Source organism: Macaca fascicularis, chromosome 2 (assembly GCF_037993035.2).
Source record: "Macaca fascicularis isolate 582-1 chromosome 2, T2T-MFA8v1.1".
Taxonomy (NCBI): Eukaryota; Metazoa; Chordata; class Mammalia; order Primates; family Cercopithecidae; genus Macaca; species Macaca fascicularis.
In genome coordinates, this window is record NC_088376.1 from 38,879,818 (window position 1) to 38,901,528 (window position 21,711).

General features: G+C 41.0%; 1 protein-coding gene across 6 annotated transcripts in view; it reads left to right on the forward strand.

Annotated features, from left to right (window-relative positions):
• PPP2R3A (protein phosphatase 2 regulatory subunit B''alpha) overlaps positions 1 to 21,711 on the forward strand; it is a 193,889-nt gene that overhangs the window by 71,705 nt on the left and 100,473 nt on the right. For all 6 annotated transcript variants that reach the window (XM_074031091.1, XM_015445113.3, XM_005545831.4 and 3 more), the window contains 2 exons: positions 10,047 to 10,150; positions 18,167 to 18,269. In XM_074031091.1, the coding sequence (XP_073887192.1) occupies positions 10,047 to 10,150; positions 18,167 to 18,269 (207 nt within the window). The remainder of the gene's footprint in view (positions 1 to 10,046; positions 10,151 to 18,166; positions 18,270 to 21,711) is intronic.

Below are 21,711 nucleotides of genomic sequence, written 5' to 3' on the forward strand. Positions count from 1 at the left end.
CCCTATTTGTAGTGTTTTATCCCTCACCCCTTCCTACCCTTTCCCCCTTAGTCCCCAGGGTCCATTGTGTCATTCTTACGCCTTTGCATCCTCATAGCTTCACTCCCACTTTTGAGTGAGAACATACGATGTTTGGTTTTCCATTCCTGAGTTACTCCACATGAAATAGTCTCCAATCTCATCCTGGTCACTGTGAATGCCATTAATTCATTCCTTTTTATGGCTGAGTAGTATTCCATCGTATACATACACACACACACACACACACACACACACAGAGCACAGTTTGTATATCCATTTGTTGATTGATGGGCATTGGGTTGGTTCCACGTTTTTGCAATTGCGAATTGTGCTGCTATAAACATGCATGTACAAATATCTTTTTTTACGGTGACTTCTTTTCCTCTGAGTAGATACCCAGTAGTGGGATTGCAGGATCAAATGGTAGTTCTACTTTTAGTTCTTTAAAGAATCTCCACACTGTTTTCCGTTGTGGTTGTACTAGTTTACATTCCCACCAGCAGTGTGGAAGTGTTCTCTCTTCACTGCAGCCGTGCCAACATCTACTGGTTTTTTTGTTTGTTTTTGGGTTTTTTGTTTTGTTTTGTTTTGTTTTGCAGGAGTAAGGTGGTATTGCATTGTGGTTTTGATTTGCGTTTCCCTGATCATTAGTGACATTGAGCATTTTTTATATGTTTGTTGGCCATTTGTATATCTTCTTTTGAGAATTGTCTATTCATGTCATTAGCCCACTTTTTGATGGGATTTTTTTTTCTTGTTGATATGAGTTCATTGTAGATTCTGGATATTAGTCCTTTGTCAGATGTATAGATCGTGAAGACTTTTTCCCACTCTGTGGGTTGTCTGTTTACTTGCTGACTGTTCCTTTCACCGTGCAAAACCTCTTTAAGTCCTAGCAATTTATCTTTGTTTTTATTACATTTGCTTTTGGGTTCTTCGTCATGAAATCTTTGTCCAAGCCAATGTCTAGAAGGGTTTTCCCAGTGTTATCTTCTAGAATTTTTATAGTTTCAGGTCTTAGATTTAAGTCCTTAATCCATCTTGAGTTGATTTTTGTAAAAGGTGACAGATGAGGATCCAGTTTCATTCTCCTACATGTGACTAGCCAATTATCCCAGCACTATTTGTTGAAAAGGGTATGCTTTCCCTACTTTGTGTTTTTGTTTACTTTGTCAAAGATCAGTTGGCTGTATTTGGCTTTATCTCTGGGTTCTCTATTCTTTTCCACTGTCTATGTGCCTATTTTTATAACAGTACCATGCTGTTTTGATGACTGTGGCCTTATAGTATAGTTTGAAATCAGGTAATGTGATGCCTCCAGATTTATTCTTTTTTCCTAGTCTTGCATTGGCCATGCAGGCTCTTTTTTGGTTCCATATGAATTTTAGAATAGTTTTTTTCTAATTCTGTGAAGAATGTTGGTGGTATTTTGATAGGAATTGTGATGGGAATTGCATTGAGTCTGTAGATTGCTTTTGGCAGAATGGTCATTTTCACAATATTGATTCTACCCATCCATGAGCATGGTATGTGTTTCCATTTGTTTGTGTCATCTGTGATTTCTTTCAGCAGTGGTTTGTAGTTTTCCTTGTAGAGGTCTTTCACCCCCTTGGTTAGGTGTATTGCTAAGTATGTTTTTTTTGTTTGTTTGTTTTTTGTTTTTTTGCAGCTGTTGTAAAAGGGATCGAGTTTTTTATTTGATACTCAGCTTGCTCACTGTTGTTGTATAGAAGAGCTACTGATTTGTGTACATTAATTGTGTATTTGAAAACTTTGCTGAATTATTTTATCAGTTTCAGGAGTTTTCTGGAGGAGTTTTTAGGATCTTCTGGGTAAATAATCATATCATCAGCAAACAGCGAGAAATTGACTTCCTCTTTATTTTTGTTTTTTTTTTGTTGTTGTTGTTGTTGTTGTTTTGTTTTTGAGACGGAGTCTTGCCCAGGCTGGAGTGCAGTGTCTCGATCTCAGCTCACTGCAAACTGCAAGCTCCGCCTCCCGGGTTCACGCCATCTCCTGCCTCCGCCTTCCAAGTAGCTGGGACTACAGGCGCCTGCCACCATGCCGGCTAATCTTTTGTATTTTTGGTAGAGACAGGGTTTCACAGTATTAGCCAGGATGGTCTCGATCTCCTGACCTCATGATCCACCTGCCTCAGCCTCCCAAAGTGCTGGGATTACAGGTGTGAACCACCACGCCCGGCCAACTTCCTCTTTATTGATATGGGTGCCCTTTATTTCTTTCTCTTGATTGCTCTGACTAGGACGTCATAAAGGGATGCTGGATTTTGTCAAATGCTTTTTCTCCATTTATTGAGATGATCATGTGATTTTGGTTTTTAATTCTGTTTATGTGGTGTATCACATTTATCGACTTGCATATGTTAAGCTATCCCTGCATCCCTGTTATGAAACCCACTTGATCATGGTGGATTATCTTCTTGATATGTTGTTAGATTCAGTTAGCTAGTATTTAGTTAAGGATTTTAGCATCTATGTTCATCAGGGATATTGGTCTGTAGGTTTTGTTTGTTTGTTTGGTTGGTTGGTTATATCCTTTCCTGGTTTTGATATTAGGGTGATGCCGGCTTCATAGAATGAATTAGGGAGAGTTCCCTGTTTCTCTGTCTTGTGGAATAGTGTCAGTAGGATTGGTACCAATTCTTCTTTGAATATCTGGTAGAATTCTGCTGTGAATCCGTCTGTCCTGGACTTCTTTTTGTTGGTAATTTTTAAGTTACCATTTCAGTATCACTGCTCGTCACTGGTCTGTTCACGGTATCTAATTCTTCCTGATTTAAGCTAGAAGGGTTGTATCTTTCCAGGAATTTATCCATGTCTTCTAGGTTTTCTAGTTTATGTGCATAAAGGTGTTCATAGTAACCTTGAATGATCTTTTGTATTTCTATGGTGTCAGTTGTAATATCTCCTGTTTTATTTCTTATTGAGATTACTTGGATTTTCTCTCTTCTTGGTTAATCTTGCTAATGGTCTATCAATTTTATTTATCTTTTCAAAGAACTAGCTTTTTGTTTCATTTATCTTTTCTATTATTTTTTTCAATCTCATTTAGTTCTGCTCCGATCCTGGTCATTTCCTTTCTTCTGCTGGGTTTGGATTTGGTTTCTTCCGTTCTTGTTTCTCTAATTCCTTGAGGTGTGACCTTAGATTGTCTGTTTGTGCTCTTTCAGGCTTTTTTTTTTTTTTTTTTTTTTGAGACAGAATCTCTCTCTGTCACCAGGTGGGAGTGCAGTGGCGCAATCTTGGCTCACTGCAGCCGCCACCTCCTGGATTCAAGTGATTCTCCTGCGTCAGCCTCCTGAGTAGCTGGGACTACAGGTGCGCACAACCACACCCAGCTAATTTTTGTATTTTTTAATAGAGACGGGGTTTCATCATGTTGGCCAGGATGGTCTCGATCTCTTGACCTCATGATCCGCCCACCTCAGCCTCCCGAAGTGCTGGGATGATGGGCATGAGCCACTGCGCCCAGCCCAGACTTTTTGATGTAGGCATTTAGGGCTATGAACTTTTCTCTTAGCATTGCCTTTGCTGTGTCCCAGAGGGTTTGATAGGTTGTGTCACTGTTGTCATTCAATTTGAATAATTTTTTAAATTTCCATCTTGATTTCATTTTTGACCCAATCATCATTCAGGAGCAAGTTATTTAATTTCCATGTATTTGCATGGTTTTGAGGCTTCCTTTTGGAGTTGATTTCAGGTTTTATTCCACTGTGGTCTGAGAGAGTGCTTGATATAATTTCAGTTTTCTTAAATGTATTGAGGCTCATTTTGTGGCCTCTTCTGTGGTCTATCTTGGAGAAAGTTCCATGTGCTGTTGAATAGAATGCATATTCTGCAGTTGTTGGATGGAATGTTCTGTATATGTCTATTAAGTCCATTTGTTCCAGGGTATAGTTTAAATCTGTTGTTTCTTTATTGACTTTCTGTCTTGATGACCTGTCTAGTGCTGTCAGTGGAGTATTGAAGTCCCCCACTCTTGTTGTGTTACTCTCTATCTCATTTGTTAGGTCTATTAGTAATTGTTTTATAAACTTGGGAGCTCCAGTGTTAGTGCATATATGTTTAGGATTGTGATATTTTCCTGTTGGAAAAGGCCTTTTATCATTATATAATGTTCCTGTTTGTCTTTTTTAACTGTTGTTGCTTTAAAGTTTGTTTTATCTGTTATAAGAATAGCTACTCCTGCTCGCCTTTGGTGTCCATTTGCCTGAAATGTCTTTTTCCACCCTTAAGTTTGTGCAAGTCCTTATGTGTTAGGTGAGTCTCTTGAAGGCAGCAGATAATTGGTTGGTGAATTCTTATCAATTCTACAATTCTTTATCTTTTAAGTGGAGCATTTAGACCATTTATATTCAGTGTTAATATTGAGATATGAGGTACCATTCCATTCATCATGCTGTTTGTTTCCTGTGTACCTTGGTTTTTTTATTTTGTTTTTTAAATTGCATTTTTGTTTTATAGGTCCTCTGGGATTTATGCTTTAAAGAGGTTCTGTGTTGATGTGTTTCCAGGATTTGTTTCAAGATTTAGAGCTCCTTTTAGCAGTTCTTGTAGTGGTGGCTTGGTAGTGGCAAATTCTCTTAGCATTTCTTTTTCTGAAAAAGACTCTTCTTCATATACGAAGTTTAGTTTCGCTGGATACAAAATTCTTGGCTTTTTTTTTTTTTTTTTTTGATAACTGATAATTGTTTTGTTTGAGGAGGCTGAAGATAGGGCCGTAGTTCCTTCTAGCTTGTAGGGTTCTGCTGAGAAATCTGCTATTAACCTGGTAGGTTTTCCTTTATAGGTTACCTGGTACTTTTGTGTCACCACTCTGAAGATTCTTTCCTTTATCTTAACTTTAGATTACCTGATAACAGTGTGCCTAGGCAGTGATCTTTTTGTGATTAATTTCCCAGGTATTCTTTGTGCTTCTTGTATTTGGATGTCTAGGTCTCTAGCGAGGCCAGGAAAGTTTTCCTCAATTACTCTCCCAAGTATGTTTTCCAAACTTAGATTTCTCTTCTTCCTCAGGAACACCAGTCAATCTTAGATTTGGTCATTTAACATAATCCTTGACTCCTTGGAGGCTTTGTTCGTATTTTCTTTTTTTCTTTGTCTTTGTTGGATTGGGTTAATTTGAAGATTTTGTCTTTGAGCTCTGAATTTCTTTCTTCTGCTTGTTCAGTTCCATTGCTGAGACTTTCCAGAGCATTTTGCATTTCTGTAAGTGTGTCCATTGTTTCCTGAAGTTTTGATTGTTTTTTATGTATGCTGTTTCCTTGAATATTTCTCCCTTCACTTTTATCGTTTTTTGGATTTCCTTGCATTGGGCTTCGCCTTTCTCTGGTGCCTCCCTGATAAGCTTAATAACTAACCTCCTAAATTCTTTTTCAGGTAAATCAGGGATTTCTTCTTGGTTTGGGTCCATTGCTGGTGAGCTAGTGTGATTTTGGGGGGTATTAAAGAACCTTGTTTTGTCATATAACCAGAGTTGGTTTTCTGGTTCCTTCTCATATGGGTAGGCTCTGTCAGAGGGAAGGTCTAGGACTGAAGGCTGTTGGTCAGATTCGTTTGTCCCACGGGGTGTTCCCTTGATGTAGTACTCTCCCTCTTTTCCTATGGATGTGGCTTCCTGAGAGCCAAAATGTAGTGATTGTTATCTCTCTTCTGGATCTAGCCACCCAGCAAGTCCAGGCTCTGGGCTGGTACTGGGGGTTGTCTGCGCAGCGTCCTGTGATGTGAAGCCTCTGTGGGTCTCTCAGCCGTGGATACCAGCACAGTATTTGGAGTGTCTCTTGGGTCCTACAGGAGCAGTCTGCTTCCTTCAGGGGGTCTGTGGGTCCTCTCAGGTTTCCTGATTTATTCCTGCAGTAGTTCTGGAGCAAAAATTCACAATGCAATCTTCCACACACTGCTCTCTCTGTCCCAAGTTGGAGCTGCAGTCTAGTCCTGCATCCGGTCCACCGTGATTGCCTCAGTCCTCAGAGACTTTTTGTTACTCCTAATTGTCTTTTAATTTAGCTTTTACTTGGCTATTGCAGTCTGTTAGTACTCACTAAGTCATCCTTATTTTCAACAGTTCTTTACTATGTATGCAAGTCTTTTTTGGTACCAGGCAGTGAGCTCTGTGTCTCCAGCACTTACTGTTCATATTCTTATGATAGGTTGGCATAGGAAAAGGAGAAGAGAGGCAACCTTTAAGGAGTAAGGAGGAGAGAGTTTGTTAGAGCAATAAATGAATGTTCTTATGGATTCTTGTAGTTCATAAAGTTATTTGGAAGACCAGCTTGAGTTTGCCGCCTACTCTTAGTGGCACTCAAGTGTAGCTATAAAGACTGGGATCTGTTTTTAAGTGCCTAGAAAACTCTGTGTTTATGAAATCTGCATCTGTTGGTGAAGTTTAGCTCATTCATCTTAGACCTCAAACAGCCCTGAAGAACTTAATGCTCACATCTGGTTAAATTCTCAGTGTGTAGTTTGTACGTTTTTCCACAGCTTTAAGTAATGATAGAGAAGAAGTGAATAGGGAATGAATCTCAGAGAAATGAAAGCAACATAGAAACAGAAACAGAGAAATAGTAAGAAATGCATTTTTCAGAGACTGGGCCAAAGGATTCATCATGAAGTTTTAACTTCTAGCAGAAAGTTGAGGAAGAAGAATAAGACTCTTTTCTGAACCATACAAAGCCCTGCAGCTCCTGTCTTCTGGCTGACATAGCACCATGTTTACCCGTCACACCTATAGCCTGGAAGGTAGCCTCTCTGTGTCTGAATTTCTTCATCTGCAAAATGGGATTAAAAAAATAACTGCCCTCGTCTACATGAGGATCACCTGAGGGCCAGATGAAATTATAAACCTGAGACATCTTAAATTGTTAAAAGAAGATTACAAATATTGGGTAATCATCCTCTCCTGTGTGTATCATTAGACAACCTTGCTTTGGATTATTTGTTTTGTTGGCCATTCTTAGATCAAACCGTAGGTGTTAATCAAGTTTTCTTTGCTCCAGCAACTTTCATTACCACATATTGACTCTCACCTCCTCCTCTTAAAGTAAGTTTCCTAAATCTATTTTCTGTATTTCTGTGTGTACCCACTTGCTATCCACTCTCTTTCTTTGTTAAAAAAAAAAAAAAAAAAAAGCTTGTTCTCTTTTCGTTAATAAAAGTGCCATTCTCTTGCCTTCAGATTAATGCCATTTGCTGTTTAAGTTCTTATTGATCTCCTGGCTCCTTTGATCTTAAATCTTTGATTTTTAAGCAGATGCAGGCTAGCATAGTTTTTTTTAATAGTCAGAGTGTAATGTCCACAGCCCTGACCATTCTGCCTTTCCCATTTTTTCCCTTTGTCATTTTTCCAAGGGCGTAATACCCTCCTGCCGTTTAACACTTGGCTACTCATTGTACCCCAGTATAAGAACAATAGGCTGACCTTTTCCAGTCTACTTCAGAACATCTTTGTTCTATACCCTGTCTCTGAGGATTTTGCGTTTGGGTCATAATAAGTTTATTAACCTTCAGAGACTTACTCCTCCTTTTGAGCTGATGTATATCCATTTTAACAGGAGTCTTCTGGAGAAAAGACCATAAGAGAATGAAATTTGCTTAGTTAGTGGAAGTTACCCCACAGAAGATAGTAAGCACACAGCCCCTGGAAGTGTTTCTGATCAGGAAGTTAGAAGATTCCTGATCCCTCCAATTCTGAAAAATTCATGAGTGACTCTAATGGTGGGAGTTTGAAGCACTTTTGGTAAGCCGGTTCCAGCGTCTCCACACACCTTCTGTTTGTGGCTCGTTCACCCTGCCTCCATGATACAGACGATTCTTTCCCAGTGGTTGCCACTAGCCTATCACTAAGACTGTCTAAGAGCATTTTCTTGGCAAACCACCATTCTGCATGAAAGGAGAGTCTGGGATTGGGGAAAATGGATTCAACAGCTTATACAGCCAAAGTATATTAATTGTGAGCTTTGTACCTTGGCAATCATTATTTATACAATAAACAAAATCACATGGTTGCTAAGCAACACCTTTCCCTCATTCTTGACCCCAGTGGAGGTATGAGGTATTCAACCTCTGGACTTAAAAAATCTTAAATTCTACTCTGTTTGCAGACATGCTTTAGTGGCCCCGGCAGCAGCAACCTCTTATTTCTGCCCTGTCCTTACCTCCCTTGTCTTGAATCTTGCCTTCCATTATCTCCATGAACCCAGCAGCCTGGGTGTTCTTTCAGGGTAACTAATGTCAGACTAGGTACTCTTCAGGCTCCTGTGGGGGTCCCCTGTGCACTGAGGCCTCACACCAGGAGCGGCTTCACCTAAGCCTAATGTGGATGCACATCTAGTCTTCCTCCAGAGGAGAGGCTTTTCCTCTGTATAATGATGAGGGTGCAACAGATCCTGGGTCTAATGTGAATAATGATATATTTATCTCATAACAAAATGTGACTTGTTGAAGAGTTCCACATTTGGGAATATGTTTTCCGTGTATGTAGAAATTGAGATGATTTGGAGACTATCTTTGCTAGTAGTAAGGATTGTATTGTTGCTTATAGGAGTGGTCCCCAACCTTTTTGGCACCAGGGACTAGCTTTGTGGAAGACAGTTTCTCCATGGATGTGGGTAGAGTGGGGGATAGCATCAGGATGAAATTGTTCTGCCTCAGATCGTCAAGCGTGTCTTAGAGTGCGCAACCTAGATCCCTTGCATGCACAGTTCACAATAGGGTTCACTCTCCTATAAGAATCTGATGCTGCCACTGGTCTGACAGGAGGTGGAGCTCAGGTGGTACTGCTCATTCACCCGCCCTTCACCTCCTGCTGTCTGGCCCAGTTCCTAACAGGTCACGGACTGGTACCTGTCCATGTGTCCATGGCCTGGGGGTTGGGGACCTCTTCCTTTCAATTAAAAAGAAATTGTCATTTTACTCTCATAAGAAAGAGAGTTCTTACTAAATTTACCTCCCTTTTTCCTAGAGAATTTTTTCTCCTTCAGTTTTTTTTAATTGAAAGGAAGAGCTTTTTTATGGAGAAAAATCAGTACCTTTTAGGGTACTAAAATTGTTTTATTTCATTCCCATTCTTTCCTAAGGCTTTGTAATCATTTGTGGTAGCCTCTAATAGATAAATGATAGCATTTTACCTTTCATCTTTTACCTGAATTAGAACCATTTAAATAGATATGATAGCTGTTTTCTTGAGCAGTCTAGGATTTTCTGGTTCTTCTTGAACCTAGGACTTAATAACATAATAGGCAAAGGAGAGAGAAGGAGATAGGTAGTGGAATATTAACACCAAGTGACCAAGTAATAAAGGTGGCTGTGTTTGGAATGAACGAAGGACATATATACAACTATGACATTCAGTCATTTCTTTTTCTTTCTAGAAGGTAGTAAATTTCTAAGAGTGGTAAGCCAAGTGTGGTGGCTCACGCCTGTAATCCCAGCACTTTGGGAGGCTGAGGCAGGTGGATCATTTGAGATCAGAAGTTCAAGACCAGCCTGGCCAACATGGTGAAATTCCATCTCTACTAAAAATACAAAAATTTGCCAGGTGTGGTGGTGGGCACTTGTAATCCCAGCTACTCAGGAGGCTGAGGCAGGAGAATTGCTTAAACCTAGGAGGCGGAGGTTGCAGTGAGCTGAGATTGTGTTACTGCATTCCAGCCTGGGCAACAGAGGCATGACTCCGTCTCAAAACAGAAAGAAAAAAATAGTGGGAAGGGATGCTGGTTGCTTTAGCTGTCAGGTTGGAGGAGGGAATCACCTTAAATGAAGTTGGAGAAAACGTAAATGGATTTCCATTTTCTTCATTAAACATGTTCTCTCCTCTTATTTTGTTTCCCCTCGGCCTCTCTCTGAATCTACCCTAGTTGATGTATTTGCCTATGCTCCCGTTTTGTTCTCCTGAGGGCTCTTCCAGCCACTGTGGCATGAAGGGTAAAAGCCACAAAGACCTTTTCTTTGGCCATGTCATCTCTTCATTCCCTCTTGGCTTACCCTGTATGTGTTTTATATTTGCAGGTCTGTGGCTGTCCTCTCTATTGGAAAGCCCCCATGTTCAGGGCTGCAGGGGGAGAGAAGACAGGATTTGTGACATCACAGTCATTCATTGCCATGTGGAGAAAGTAAGTATGTGAGCAGTCACTCTGCGGCTAGGCAAAGAATTGTGTGACCGTCATGACATGCTTTCTAAAGGTCACCTACTTTACTTATTTATTCATTTTCCCTTTACCCTTTATATCAACAAAGAAAATTCAATGATTTATAACCATTGTTACCCACACACAAGTTATTTGCCACAAGCCTTTATCTAACCTCTTTAAAAAACGGTAAAGCAGATCTGCAGAAATCTGTCTTTAAAAACTATTTGATAAGTTTTACTTGGGTTTTCTTGTTGTTTGTTTTTTATTTTTGTTTTTTTGAGACAGAGTGTCACTCTTTTACCCAGGCTAGTGTGCAGAGACCCAGTCATAGCTCACTGCAGCCTCAAACTCCTGGGCTCAAGTGATCGTCCTACCTCAGCCTCCTAAGTAGCTAGGACTACAGGCATGTACTGCCACACCTGGCTAATTTTTTATAGCAACTGGATCTCACTCTGTTGCCCAGACTGGTCAGAAACTCCTGGCCTTGAGCAATCCTCCGAGCTCGGCTGCCCAAAGTGCTGTGATTACAGGTGTGAACCCTACACCCAGCCAATTTTACTTGTTAAATTTGGGTCTCGGGATTTGAATCCAGCAGCAGTGAAATAGAAGCAAATAAGAACTCCCCTTTAAGGGGGGCAGATCAGATGTGTCACATGAGAAATACATTTTCATTCCCATATGATCTAATTTAGAATTACATCTAGTTGATTTATTAGAAATACTGAATTCTAATAGATTTTAATCATTACTTTTTGAAAGCCCCAGTTAAGTAAACAAAGGACTAGTATATTTATCAAGCTTCTCCTGGATTCTAATATTCTGACAAATTTTCTTGAATTCAAACCCAATATCTTTCTTCTTTATCTCTTTTTTCTCCCTTCTTTCTTCTTTAGGAGTTATTTCTTGGTATATTTATACATCTTAGCTAAGTATCACAGCTTGCCCCTTCTGCCTCTTTTAACTGATCAGCACCCTTGTTATGCATGTTCTTCTCGCCTTTTCTGAGCTAAATATCCTTCCTGGTAAACTATTGGGAAATGCTACGCACCTATTGTTATTATTATTTAACGTCAACCTACAATAGCAGCAGATTGAACAGACAGATTCTTTCTGATTTCTTCATTTCAGCTAAAAGCCCTTAATAGGGTAATACTTGAGAATATAGTAGGTGATAAATAAATGTATTCTTACTTTTAAAAATCTAGCAGCAGGTCAAGTTCACCAAGTTCCTCATACATTACGTTAGAACTAAAGAGTATGTTGATGGAACATGTTCTCATAAATGAGAACTGAACAATGAGAACACACGGACACAGGGAGGGGAACAGCACACACTGGGGCCTGTCAGGAGGTGGGGTGAGGGAAGGGAGAGCATTAGGAAAAATAGCGAGTGCATACTGGGCTTAATACCTAGCTGATGGGTTGATAGGTGCAGCACACCACCATGACACATGTTTATGTAACAGATGTGCACATCCTGCACATGTACCTTGGAACTTAAAAACTTTAAAAAAATTTTAAAAAGAGTATATGTTGGTGAATAGATCAGCAGCCGCCACCACAACAGCTGTATTCTTTTATTCAGATGAATTGTTTAAATTTTATCTGTAAGGAAGACATTTCTGCAAAATGCAAAAAGCAGGGGAAAGACATGAAGTACAAGTCTCCATTTTGATTAACTGCAGGACAGTTGCTTATGAAGTTATATAGCGCAAGCAACTATCCCTATCTTTTTTTTTCATCAGAAAAATTCTATGAATAGTTAAGTGTGTCTCTAAATTAAACTGTTATTTTACAGTCAGATATTAAAATGATTTGAGTGCCCTCTAGTGGAAACTCATCTTTGAGTTCTTAAAATGTCTTTTAAAAGCCAGGGTGCTTTAAGGGAGCCCCGAGTGTGGCTATTTTGGGAGACTAAGCAGCTAAGCGTGGTGGTGTGGGTTACCACACTGACCTTGGAGAAGATGTGTTTAGTTTTGAAATTTTTTTTTCTACAAATTGCACCCTTTGTATAAAGCAATGTGGGCTCAAGTATAGTATATTAAAACTTTTAAATACAAAAAAATTGCCAACAGGTAATGATACAGAATTAAAACATTTTGGAGAATACATATATATGCTGACTTGCTCCAGTAGCTCTCCATAATCTTTACAAAAAAAGTGAAATATAGAAATCATAAGAATATAGGGAAATAATTTCCCTCATGTCAGACTGCTCATGGGGTGGAGGCCTCAGTATCTCTCCTCCAAAGGGTTCTATCCCACTTCCTTTCCCTGTGCCAGTGCCCATTTCACGTCTATACTCTGACATACATCTTTCGTCAGGACATTTTTAGGAGAAAGACACTGCTCCATAGCGTTTCTTTTTGAGGTCCTAGAGTATCAGCTTTTGGGCAGAACTCATCTCAAATGGAATCAATAATGTTGCTTCAGTTTTATTATGCTTTTCTTTCTTTTATCTTTTCATCTAAATGTGTCATTTGTCCATTAACAAAATAATATTTTGTGCTAAAAGTTCTGAAAGATACTAGTTTAGAATAGCTATGCTTACCTTCATTCTTTAGCTTTCATGACTTTTATCTTTTCTCCTGCCATAGAGTTGACCAGCCAGTAACATTGATAGAAAATTATAATTCACCTTTTCTTTCTATTTCATAGCAAAAGACCATTTCTGATTTTACTTTGTCCTCTCAGAGTAGCTCTCATCTGTCATGTCTCTGCTATTTCTGTATCTTACTATTCTGTTTTATATATAAAAGTAGTTCTTTTGAAAGACCTCACTGTTTTTCTACTGTGATCATCCCACCCATTTTCTCATCCTGAGAGGTGGTTCCTATTAGCATCTATTGCGGGAATCTTTTTCTGAAACACGTGTTTTTTTAACTTCAGGAGCCTTAAGCATGTTGAGGAATGGTAAGGAGAATAAGTATAAAAATCATACTGTAGCTCTAATAAGCACAAATGAAGTATACATCTGTTTGATCAAAAACATTTTCTTATTTTTCATCCTTAATCACTTGTTGAATGCTAACTATATGCCAGGTATTGTGTTCTGGCCTTGAGGGTGGTTAGGATACAAAGAAAGTAAGACACAGTTTTATACCCTGTAGAGAGCTTACAGTCTAGTGAAAGAGTTACACCAAGCCATGTGTACTGGCTTGCACCTGTAATCCTAGCTACTTAGGAGGCTAAGGTGGGAGGGTTGCTTGAGCCCAGGACTTTGAGGCTGCAGTGAGCTATGATCATGAGACTGTACCACGGTAGCCTTGACAACAGAATGATACCCTGTCTCCAAAAAAAGAAAAAAAAAGACAAAGATGTGAAGATGGCCAAGAAGACACAGCCAGGAAGAGCTTCCCTTTCCTACCAAGAGAAACCAAAATATCGAGTAAACCAGCATACTTTGGACAGATTTTTTAATAGAAAGCACTGACAGTCAGTGGAGAGATGATGCAGTCACTGGGGCTGAAGAGGGAGGAAACTGAGAACACTGCATGGGCTCTGAATGGCTCCTAAGGAAGGGGTAAAAGAAGTAACTGCAGAGCAGGCCACCCTCACTGTGGACCTCTGGGATCCTAGCTGCAAGAGATCCCACGGCCACCATTGACATTTGAGGTGGCAGGGAAAACAGATTGGAGAGCTGGCAGAGACAGAGCTCAAGGCTGTACAGAGCCCACGGGGTTTTGCATGGGAATAGCTGCAACAAAACACAACCGTAAGCATCTATTCCCCCAAGGCTCTCCATATTCCTCTAAGGCTCTAACCTTTGTTGACTACCAGACCTGGAGAGCAGGGCTGTCTTTCCCACAGGACCAGGGCACATCTGATCCATTCACTCCCATGTCCACCAGCCCCTCCCAGGGCCCCTGTCTGACTGCACCCATAGGAGTGGGCACACAGCACAGCCTCCACTGCCCTGCGAGAGCGCTTTTGCCAGTGGCCCCCAATGGAGCGCTTTTGCTGGTGGCCTGGGAGCACTTTGGCGCACCCAGCACAGCTGGCGCTCCACCTCAAGGAGCCAGAGAACAAAGCTACGGGCCTGGTCCCAGGCCCCCAGGGTTAGAGCACAGTCCAGAAGTGCCAAGCTGAGACTTGTGGTTGGAACTCAAGTGAAGGAAGAACCCTCACTCTCAGAGCACTGGGAAGAGTGAGGCATGGGTTGATGGGCTGGCACAGGTACTGGGCCGCAGCCTCTCCCCAAGGGAACCTGACAGTCTGGAACACCTAATAGCCCAGTGATCTGGGTGCAGAAGTCTTGTGACAAACTAGCTGGCTGGGCCAAATTCTAGGCAGTAACCAGGAGACCCTGTCAAGGAAGCGCAAGCTGGGCAGTTCTCACTGCTGTCTGCTGGCCAAAAAAACCTAGGCTGTGGGCACCACACCAGCTGCACAGCCAAGGCAGCATCGCCTTACCCAGGGATCCCTCGCCCTTGACCTACTGCATGAACAGACCACTCACAGACATACCCCTAACCTGCAGTCTACCTGGCAGCCCTTACTAATAAACGCTATCTCCTGGGTTACAGCTTGAATTACAACACCAAAAAATTCTAGCATGAATTGCCTGAGAAAACCCAGTACAGAATTCTGACCACAAATAAAGATCCCATACAGGCCAGGCACAGTGACTCATACCTGTAATCCCAGCACTTTGGGAGGCCAAGGCAGTAAGATTGCATGAGCCTAGGAGTTCAAGACCAGCCTAGGCAACATAGTGAGACTCTGTCTCTACAAAAAAAATAGCGAGGCATGATGGTATGCACCTCTGGTCCCAGCTGCTTGGGAGGCTGAGGCAGGAAGATCACTTGAACACAGAAGGTTGAGGCTGCGGTGAGCTGTGTTCACGCCATTGTACTCCAGCCTTGGTGACAGAGCCAGACTCTGTCTCAAGAAAGAGAAAATTGTAATCCCAGCACATTGGGAGGCCAAGGCGGGTGGATCACCTGAGGTCAAAGTTCAAGACCAGCCTGGCCAACATGGTGAACCCCATCTCTACTAAAAATACTAAAAATTAGCCGGGAATAGTGACAGGCACCTATAATCCCAGCTACTCCAGAGGCTGAGGTGGAAAAATTGTTTGAGCCTGGGAGGCAGAAGTTGCAGTGAGCCGAGGTCACACCATTGCACTCCAGCCTAGGCAACAAGAGCGAAACTCCGTCTTAAAAAAAAAAAAAAAAAAAAAAAACAGAAAAGATCCCATACAGAGCCTTGGCCCTCTGAAAGCATCCAGAAATAAAGCCAATTGGCTGTACTCAGCTTACACCACAGTCAAACCCTCAAAGGAAATAAAGTAAAAAAAAAAAAAACTCCATCCAAAGGATAGCAACATCAAAAGATAAAGGAACGCCTGCCCTCACAGATGAGAAAGAACCAGCACAAGAACTCTGGCAATTCTAAAAACCAGAGTGTGTTATTACCTCCAAATGATCTCACTAACTCCCCAGCAATGGTTGTTAACCAAATTAAAGCAGCTGAAGTGACAGAATTCAGAATCTGAATGGTAAGAAAGCTCAATGAAATACAGGAGAAAGTTGAAACTCAACCCAGGGAAAACAGTAAAATGATCCGAGAGTTGAAAGATGACACAGCCATTTTAAGAAAGAACCAAATTGAACTTCTAGAATGGAAAAATTTACTACGGGAATTCCATAATACAACTAGAAGCATTAATAAAGGAGCAGATCAATCTGAGGAAAGAGTCTCAGAACTCAAAGACCACTCCTTTGAATCAATGCAGGCAGACAAAAATAAAAAAGAATTTTAAAAAATGAAAACTCTCAGAAATATGGGATTATGTAAAGAGACTAAACCTATAACTCATTGGCATTCCTGAGAGAGAAGGAGCAAGAGTACGCAACTTGGAAAACATACGAGGATATAGTCCACAGAAATTTCCCCAGTCTCGCTAAAGAGGTGGACATGGCTGAACTCCATGGAGCAGTGTGGAGATTTCTCAAAGAACTGAGAGTTTACCTTTCAATCCAATAGTTCCATTACTGGGTATATACCCAAAGAAAAATAAGTCATTCTACCAAAAAGACTTATGCACCCATATGTTCATGGAAGCACTGTTCACAATTGCAAAGACATGAAATCAACATACATGCCATGCCCATCAGTGGTAGACTGGATAAAGAAATTGTGATACAGGTACACCATGGACTACTAAGCAGCCACAAAAAAGAATGAAATCATGTTCTTTGTAAGTAACACGGATGCAGCTGGAGACCATTATCCTAAGCAAATTCACAGAAACAGAAAACCAAATACCACATGTTCTCACTTATAAGTGGGAGCTAAGCATCAAGTACACGTGGACATAAAGATGAGAACAGGCCGGGCGCGTGGCTCACGCCTGTAGTCCCAGCACTTTGGGAAACTGAGGCAGGCAGATCACGAAGTCAGGAGATCGAGACCATCCTGGCTAACACAGTGAAACCCCATCTCTACTAAAAATACCAAAAAAAAAAAAAAATTAGCTGAGCGTGGTGGCGGGCGCCTGTAGTCCCAGCTACTGGGGAGGCTGAGGCAGGAGAATGGCATGAACCCAGAGGGCAGAGCTTGCAGTGAGCCAAGATCGTGCCACTGCACTCCAACCTAGGCAACAGAGCGAGACTCTGTCTCAAATTTAAAAAAAAAAAAAAAATGAGAACAGTAGACACTGGGGAATACAAGAAAGGGTAGTGATGGAGGGAGCAAGGGCTGAAAAACTACCTATTGGTATGTGCTCACTACCTGAGAGATGGATTCATTCATACTCCAAACCTCTACATCACTCAGTATACCTTCATGACAAACCCTTGCATGTACCCCTGAACCTATAATAAAAGTTGGGGGAAAAAAAGAGTTATTCCAATAAGGTTATGCTACTGTGGAACAGCCATGACAGAAATAATAAGGACATGAAAGGACACAGGAGGCCAGTGATATTTCCTGGAAAGTGAAGTAAGGGAAAAGGGTATTGTGGTAGGACGGTAGCATTTACAAATACCTGGTGTGAGAAGGCATGGAACATTTGTGCAACCACAAGTGCAGGAATGGTTAAGAGAAGGGGACATGAGCAGGTAGGATCAGATTCTGGAGGCCCTTCTATGTCAGGTCAAGAAGCTGGGACTTTAGGCCGGGTGCTGTGGCTCACACCTGTAATCCCAGCACTTTGGGAGGCCGAGGTGGGCAGATCACGAGGTCAGCAGATCAAGAACATCCTGGCCAACATGGTGAAACCCCCATCTCTACTAAAAATACAAAAACTAGCCAGGCGTGATGGCATGCACCTATAGTCCCAGCTACTCTGGAGGCTGAGGCAGGAGAATTGGTTGAACCCAGGAGGCGGAGGCTGCAGTGAGCTGAGATTGTGCCACTGCACTCCAGCCTAGGTGACAGGCAAAAACTCCGTCTCAAAAAAAAAAAAAAAAAAAAAAAAGCTGGGACTTTAGCCTACTTGACAGAAGAATTTTAACTTGGACAGTGACGTGATCAAATGTGTTATTCAGAAATATCAAGCAACAAACAAGAGCCTAAGAATGGATATTGGCAGTGGGAGACAGAAAGGGGCAAATTTGGTATAAATGAAACAGCATGGTAGTTGATAGGTGTGGAGGTAAAAGGAAGGGAGAAGTTCATGACGACTCCCAAGTTTCTAGCTTGAACCATTGGATGCTTGGAATACTAGATGAGGTAACTGGAGTCCTGAGGAATGTTTCCTGAAAATGTTTTAGACAGCTGTTCCTTCCTTTCTGTTTCCATTGTACCATCAAGGTCAAGGCCTTATTACTTCATGCTAGACCACTGGAAGGGAAGAGGGTCTGATAGGCTTCAGTACTCATCCAGCCTTATGTCATAGACAGCTCATCATTCTAAAATATCCTTTGATTAATAAATTCCTTACTTGATTATTGATCTAAGTGGCCTTCAGATGAAACTGAAATTAACTATTGATGTTATCATCATTGTTTGTTCAGAGGAGCTAATCTTCCTAAGCAGTTGTTTCTTTTATAGGTTGCTGAATAACCATCATGATGATGCCTCTAAATTCATCTGTCTTCTAGCAAAGCCCAACTGCAGCTCTCTAGAACAGGAGGATTTCATCCCTCTACTTCAGGTAATTTTCATTTCCTTTTGAAAATGGGTTCTAATTTTGGAGTTTCAGTAATTTTGTTTAAAATTTGCAACTATAACATGTCAATTGAGCTACACAAATCTGGAGATCAGATTTCTAAAAGAGTGGTTTTCAAACTTGTTTTAGCAGCAAGATCCTCTCGTTAAATGACATCTAAAACAGAACCCATAGTAGTAGAAGAGCTACTCCTTCAGGGCTACTCCCACTGAAGCAGAGGAGAGGGGCTACTCAGCCACCCTTTTGCCCACCCACAGCAATCACTGAGGCGCCTTCTGAAATGATAGAATGCAAGAAGATAACTTCTCTGTTAGTGTAGAACATAGCTAAGAACCTGACAGAAAGAAAGAAAAGGTCATGATGTAACTGGAATAACTCTCACTAACGCTGGGGTTTTCACTCACTGCCTCTGACTCTTTATTTAAGTACAGTTTTTAAATGCTTGGTTTCCTGATTCTTCAACCCAAGATATATTTGAAACAGAAAATTAGAATAGGAGAAGGGAGAGAGGATAACTAGAATCAAGTGCACGGAGAGCTGCGAAGACATTTGCCACCAGACTACAAAGGTAGTGAGGAGAGTAAGAAACACTAAGAGAGAAAAAAAAAAAAAAAGACACAAAAGCTCTAAATGTACTCTAGTCTGGGAGTAATTTAGGATAATGGCAGTAGTCCCAATCCCATTACCAGATTTCAGCTGGTATTAGTAATTTATTTTAGTAGCATAGACTCTATATGTATTTATCTAGAAAACTCACTTACAGGGAGCAGCTTTCACTGATGGAACCAGATAAAACAATGGCACTGTACTTCTCATTTTTCCTTTTCTGTGTATGAAATTTTAAACTCTGTGTGTTGTATATCCATATATTATACATGTAAAATAAGGATAAGTCTCAGGCCTGAATAAACCTCAGATCTATCAGAAGTATAAGTTTCTGGATTTGAATTTCTCACATTAGCCCTCATTTACCAGGTTGGCGGATATTTTTAACCGCAGACCTTCCTGAGGTTTCTCAGCCTGGAGCTGTACCACAGTTCTGAGGTATTACACGGTACCAAAGCGTTAGGGTTTGGAGTTACTGCTGAGACATCAGCCATCTTTGGCTAGAAGATTCCCTTCAGATCCAGAGATCTTTGCTGCTTCTGTGCCATGTGTCAAGCCCCAGAACCCTTTGGTGAAGATACCTATGGCCCGTCTGACTAGATGCACACACAGCTGTTTTCTTTTGAGGTTTTAGCTGCCTCCCTAGGGTGTTGCCAGACAGCAGGGTCCCTTTGCTCCTGTCACCCACAGACTTCTTTCTTTTTACTGACACTAAGAGGTCTTCTACTCGGCAGAAATCTCCTGCTGCCATGTTCCTTTATGCTCCCCTATCTCTGCCTTCAATTCTCCTTCCTTGTATTGTCTTCTTCCCTTTCAGGTAGGAGTGGGCTCCCTACTCAATACTTCAGGGCAGAGAAGAGAAGTGACCTCAAAATCTTCATGGCTTTTATGGCACTGTGTGTATTGTAGGCTTAAATTCAGGGTCCACAGTCATTTGGCCTAGTTGACCTTTGTTAAGGTTTTAGAGAGAAAGAGATGTCCAACAGAAAGAGCCCACTTGGGTAGTGTTTCTATCTAGGCCTTCCCATGGGAATCAGTTACATATCAGTATTGCACCTGTTTCTACTATGGCATTCTTCATAGCCTGAGATATTGCTTGTTAATATTCTTGTTTTCGTATCTTCATATTTGGTTTTTCTAAGCAGATCACAAATTCTTTGAAGCTAAGATAAGCTTTTCCTGCCTGTTGAATATGCATCATTGTTACAGTAAATCCTTGTTAGTTCTTAGTATGTATACTAAAGAAGGGCATAAAATACGTGGAAATAGTTGAGGTTTTTTTAAAGTTGTATTCATGGCTGCCATGTTTTTTTGGTTTTGTTTTGTTTTTTGTTTTTTTGGAGACAGAGTCTCGCTCTTGTCGCCCAGGCTAGAGTGCAATGGTGCAATCTCGGCTCACTGCAACCTCCACCTCCCGGGTTCAAGGGATTCTCCTGCCTCAGTCTCCCAAGTAGCTGGGATTACGGCACCTGCCACCACACCTGGCTAATTTTTGTGTTTTTAGTATAGACGGGATTTCACCATGTTGACCAGTCTGGCCTCGAACTCCTGACCTCCAGTGATCCGCCCGCCTTGGCCTCCCAAACTGCTGGGATTACAGGCGTGAGTCATGGCGCCTCACCGCACCATGATTTTTTAAAAAGATTTTTGCTGAAATATACTCACACAAAACACCCAAATTACAAGTGTACTTAGTCAATGAACTTTCACAATGTGGGCATATCCATATAACTAGCACACAGATCCAAAAATAGTATTACCAGCACGTGCAAAGCCCATCATGCTCCATCTCAGTCACTGCCACCCAATAATAACCGCTACCCTGCCTAATAACACCATAGTACATAGATTTTAAATTATAGTAACAATTTTCCATGTTTAAAATACGAAGTTTGGTTCTGATTTTATTTTATGTTCAGGGCCCTTGGGCTTGTCTAATTTGCATCATGGCTTTGATTATCCTTAGACTCATCTGCTACATGGTTTTGTTCCCCTCAAAAAAATACTCATGAGAACGAAGATTCTTAATAGTTTTTGGCATTTAATTAAGACCATTTTACCTGATAATATCCAACATTATCCTATGTTTTGTGAAATCTCAAATCTTCAATATTTGAACTACATTGTAATAAAACATTAGGTTTTATTACCAGTTCTCTATCTGCTCTCCATCCTCACTCTCTCAATCCATTCTTGGCCTTGCTGACCCTACAGACTGCGTCTGTGGGGCTCTCTTGCTGACTAGCTTCTGGTTGGATCTGGGCAATGGGAAGCATTGCCAGTAATTGGGAGGACAGAGGAAAGAAAAGCTGGCATTTCTTCCCTGCTGTCTGCCTCGGCACAGTAACTATATCTCTCTGTAATACAGCTTCTGCTGGACAGCCCCTTGTCCATGGTCCTAGTGCCTACTAGACATTCCTCCTTCCCTTGTTACTTTGGCCCTCAGGACTATAACAGTATCCTCCTGTCAGTGGTCTCTGGGTGCCTCATTATTCCCTTGTTTGCTCCCTTCATCCTGCCCACAACTCTACATGGAGTCTTTTCATGAAAGCTTCATACAGTGAATTCTTCCTGTGCGGACCCTACCCTGACGATGCAATTCTGAATTTTATGAGAGCTTTAATAAAAGCTTTGACAGGAATGTAAATTAAGTTTAGACTAAGAAAATTAGAAACGGACAACAACAAAATCATAATTATGAGTTAATAGACATTTATACTTCCCTTAAATCTAAGAATAAATCTTATTTTTATTTAAGAAATGGACTTGTAGAGTCTTCTGGTAAAAGAGACAAACTAAATAGAGACATTACCCTCCCATT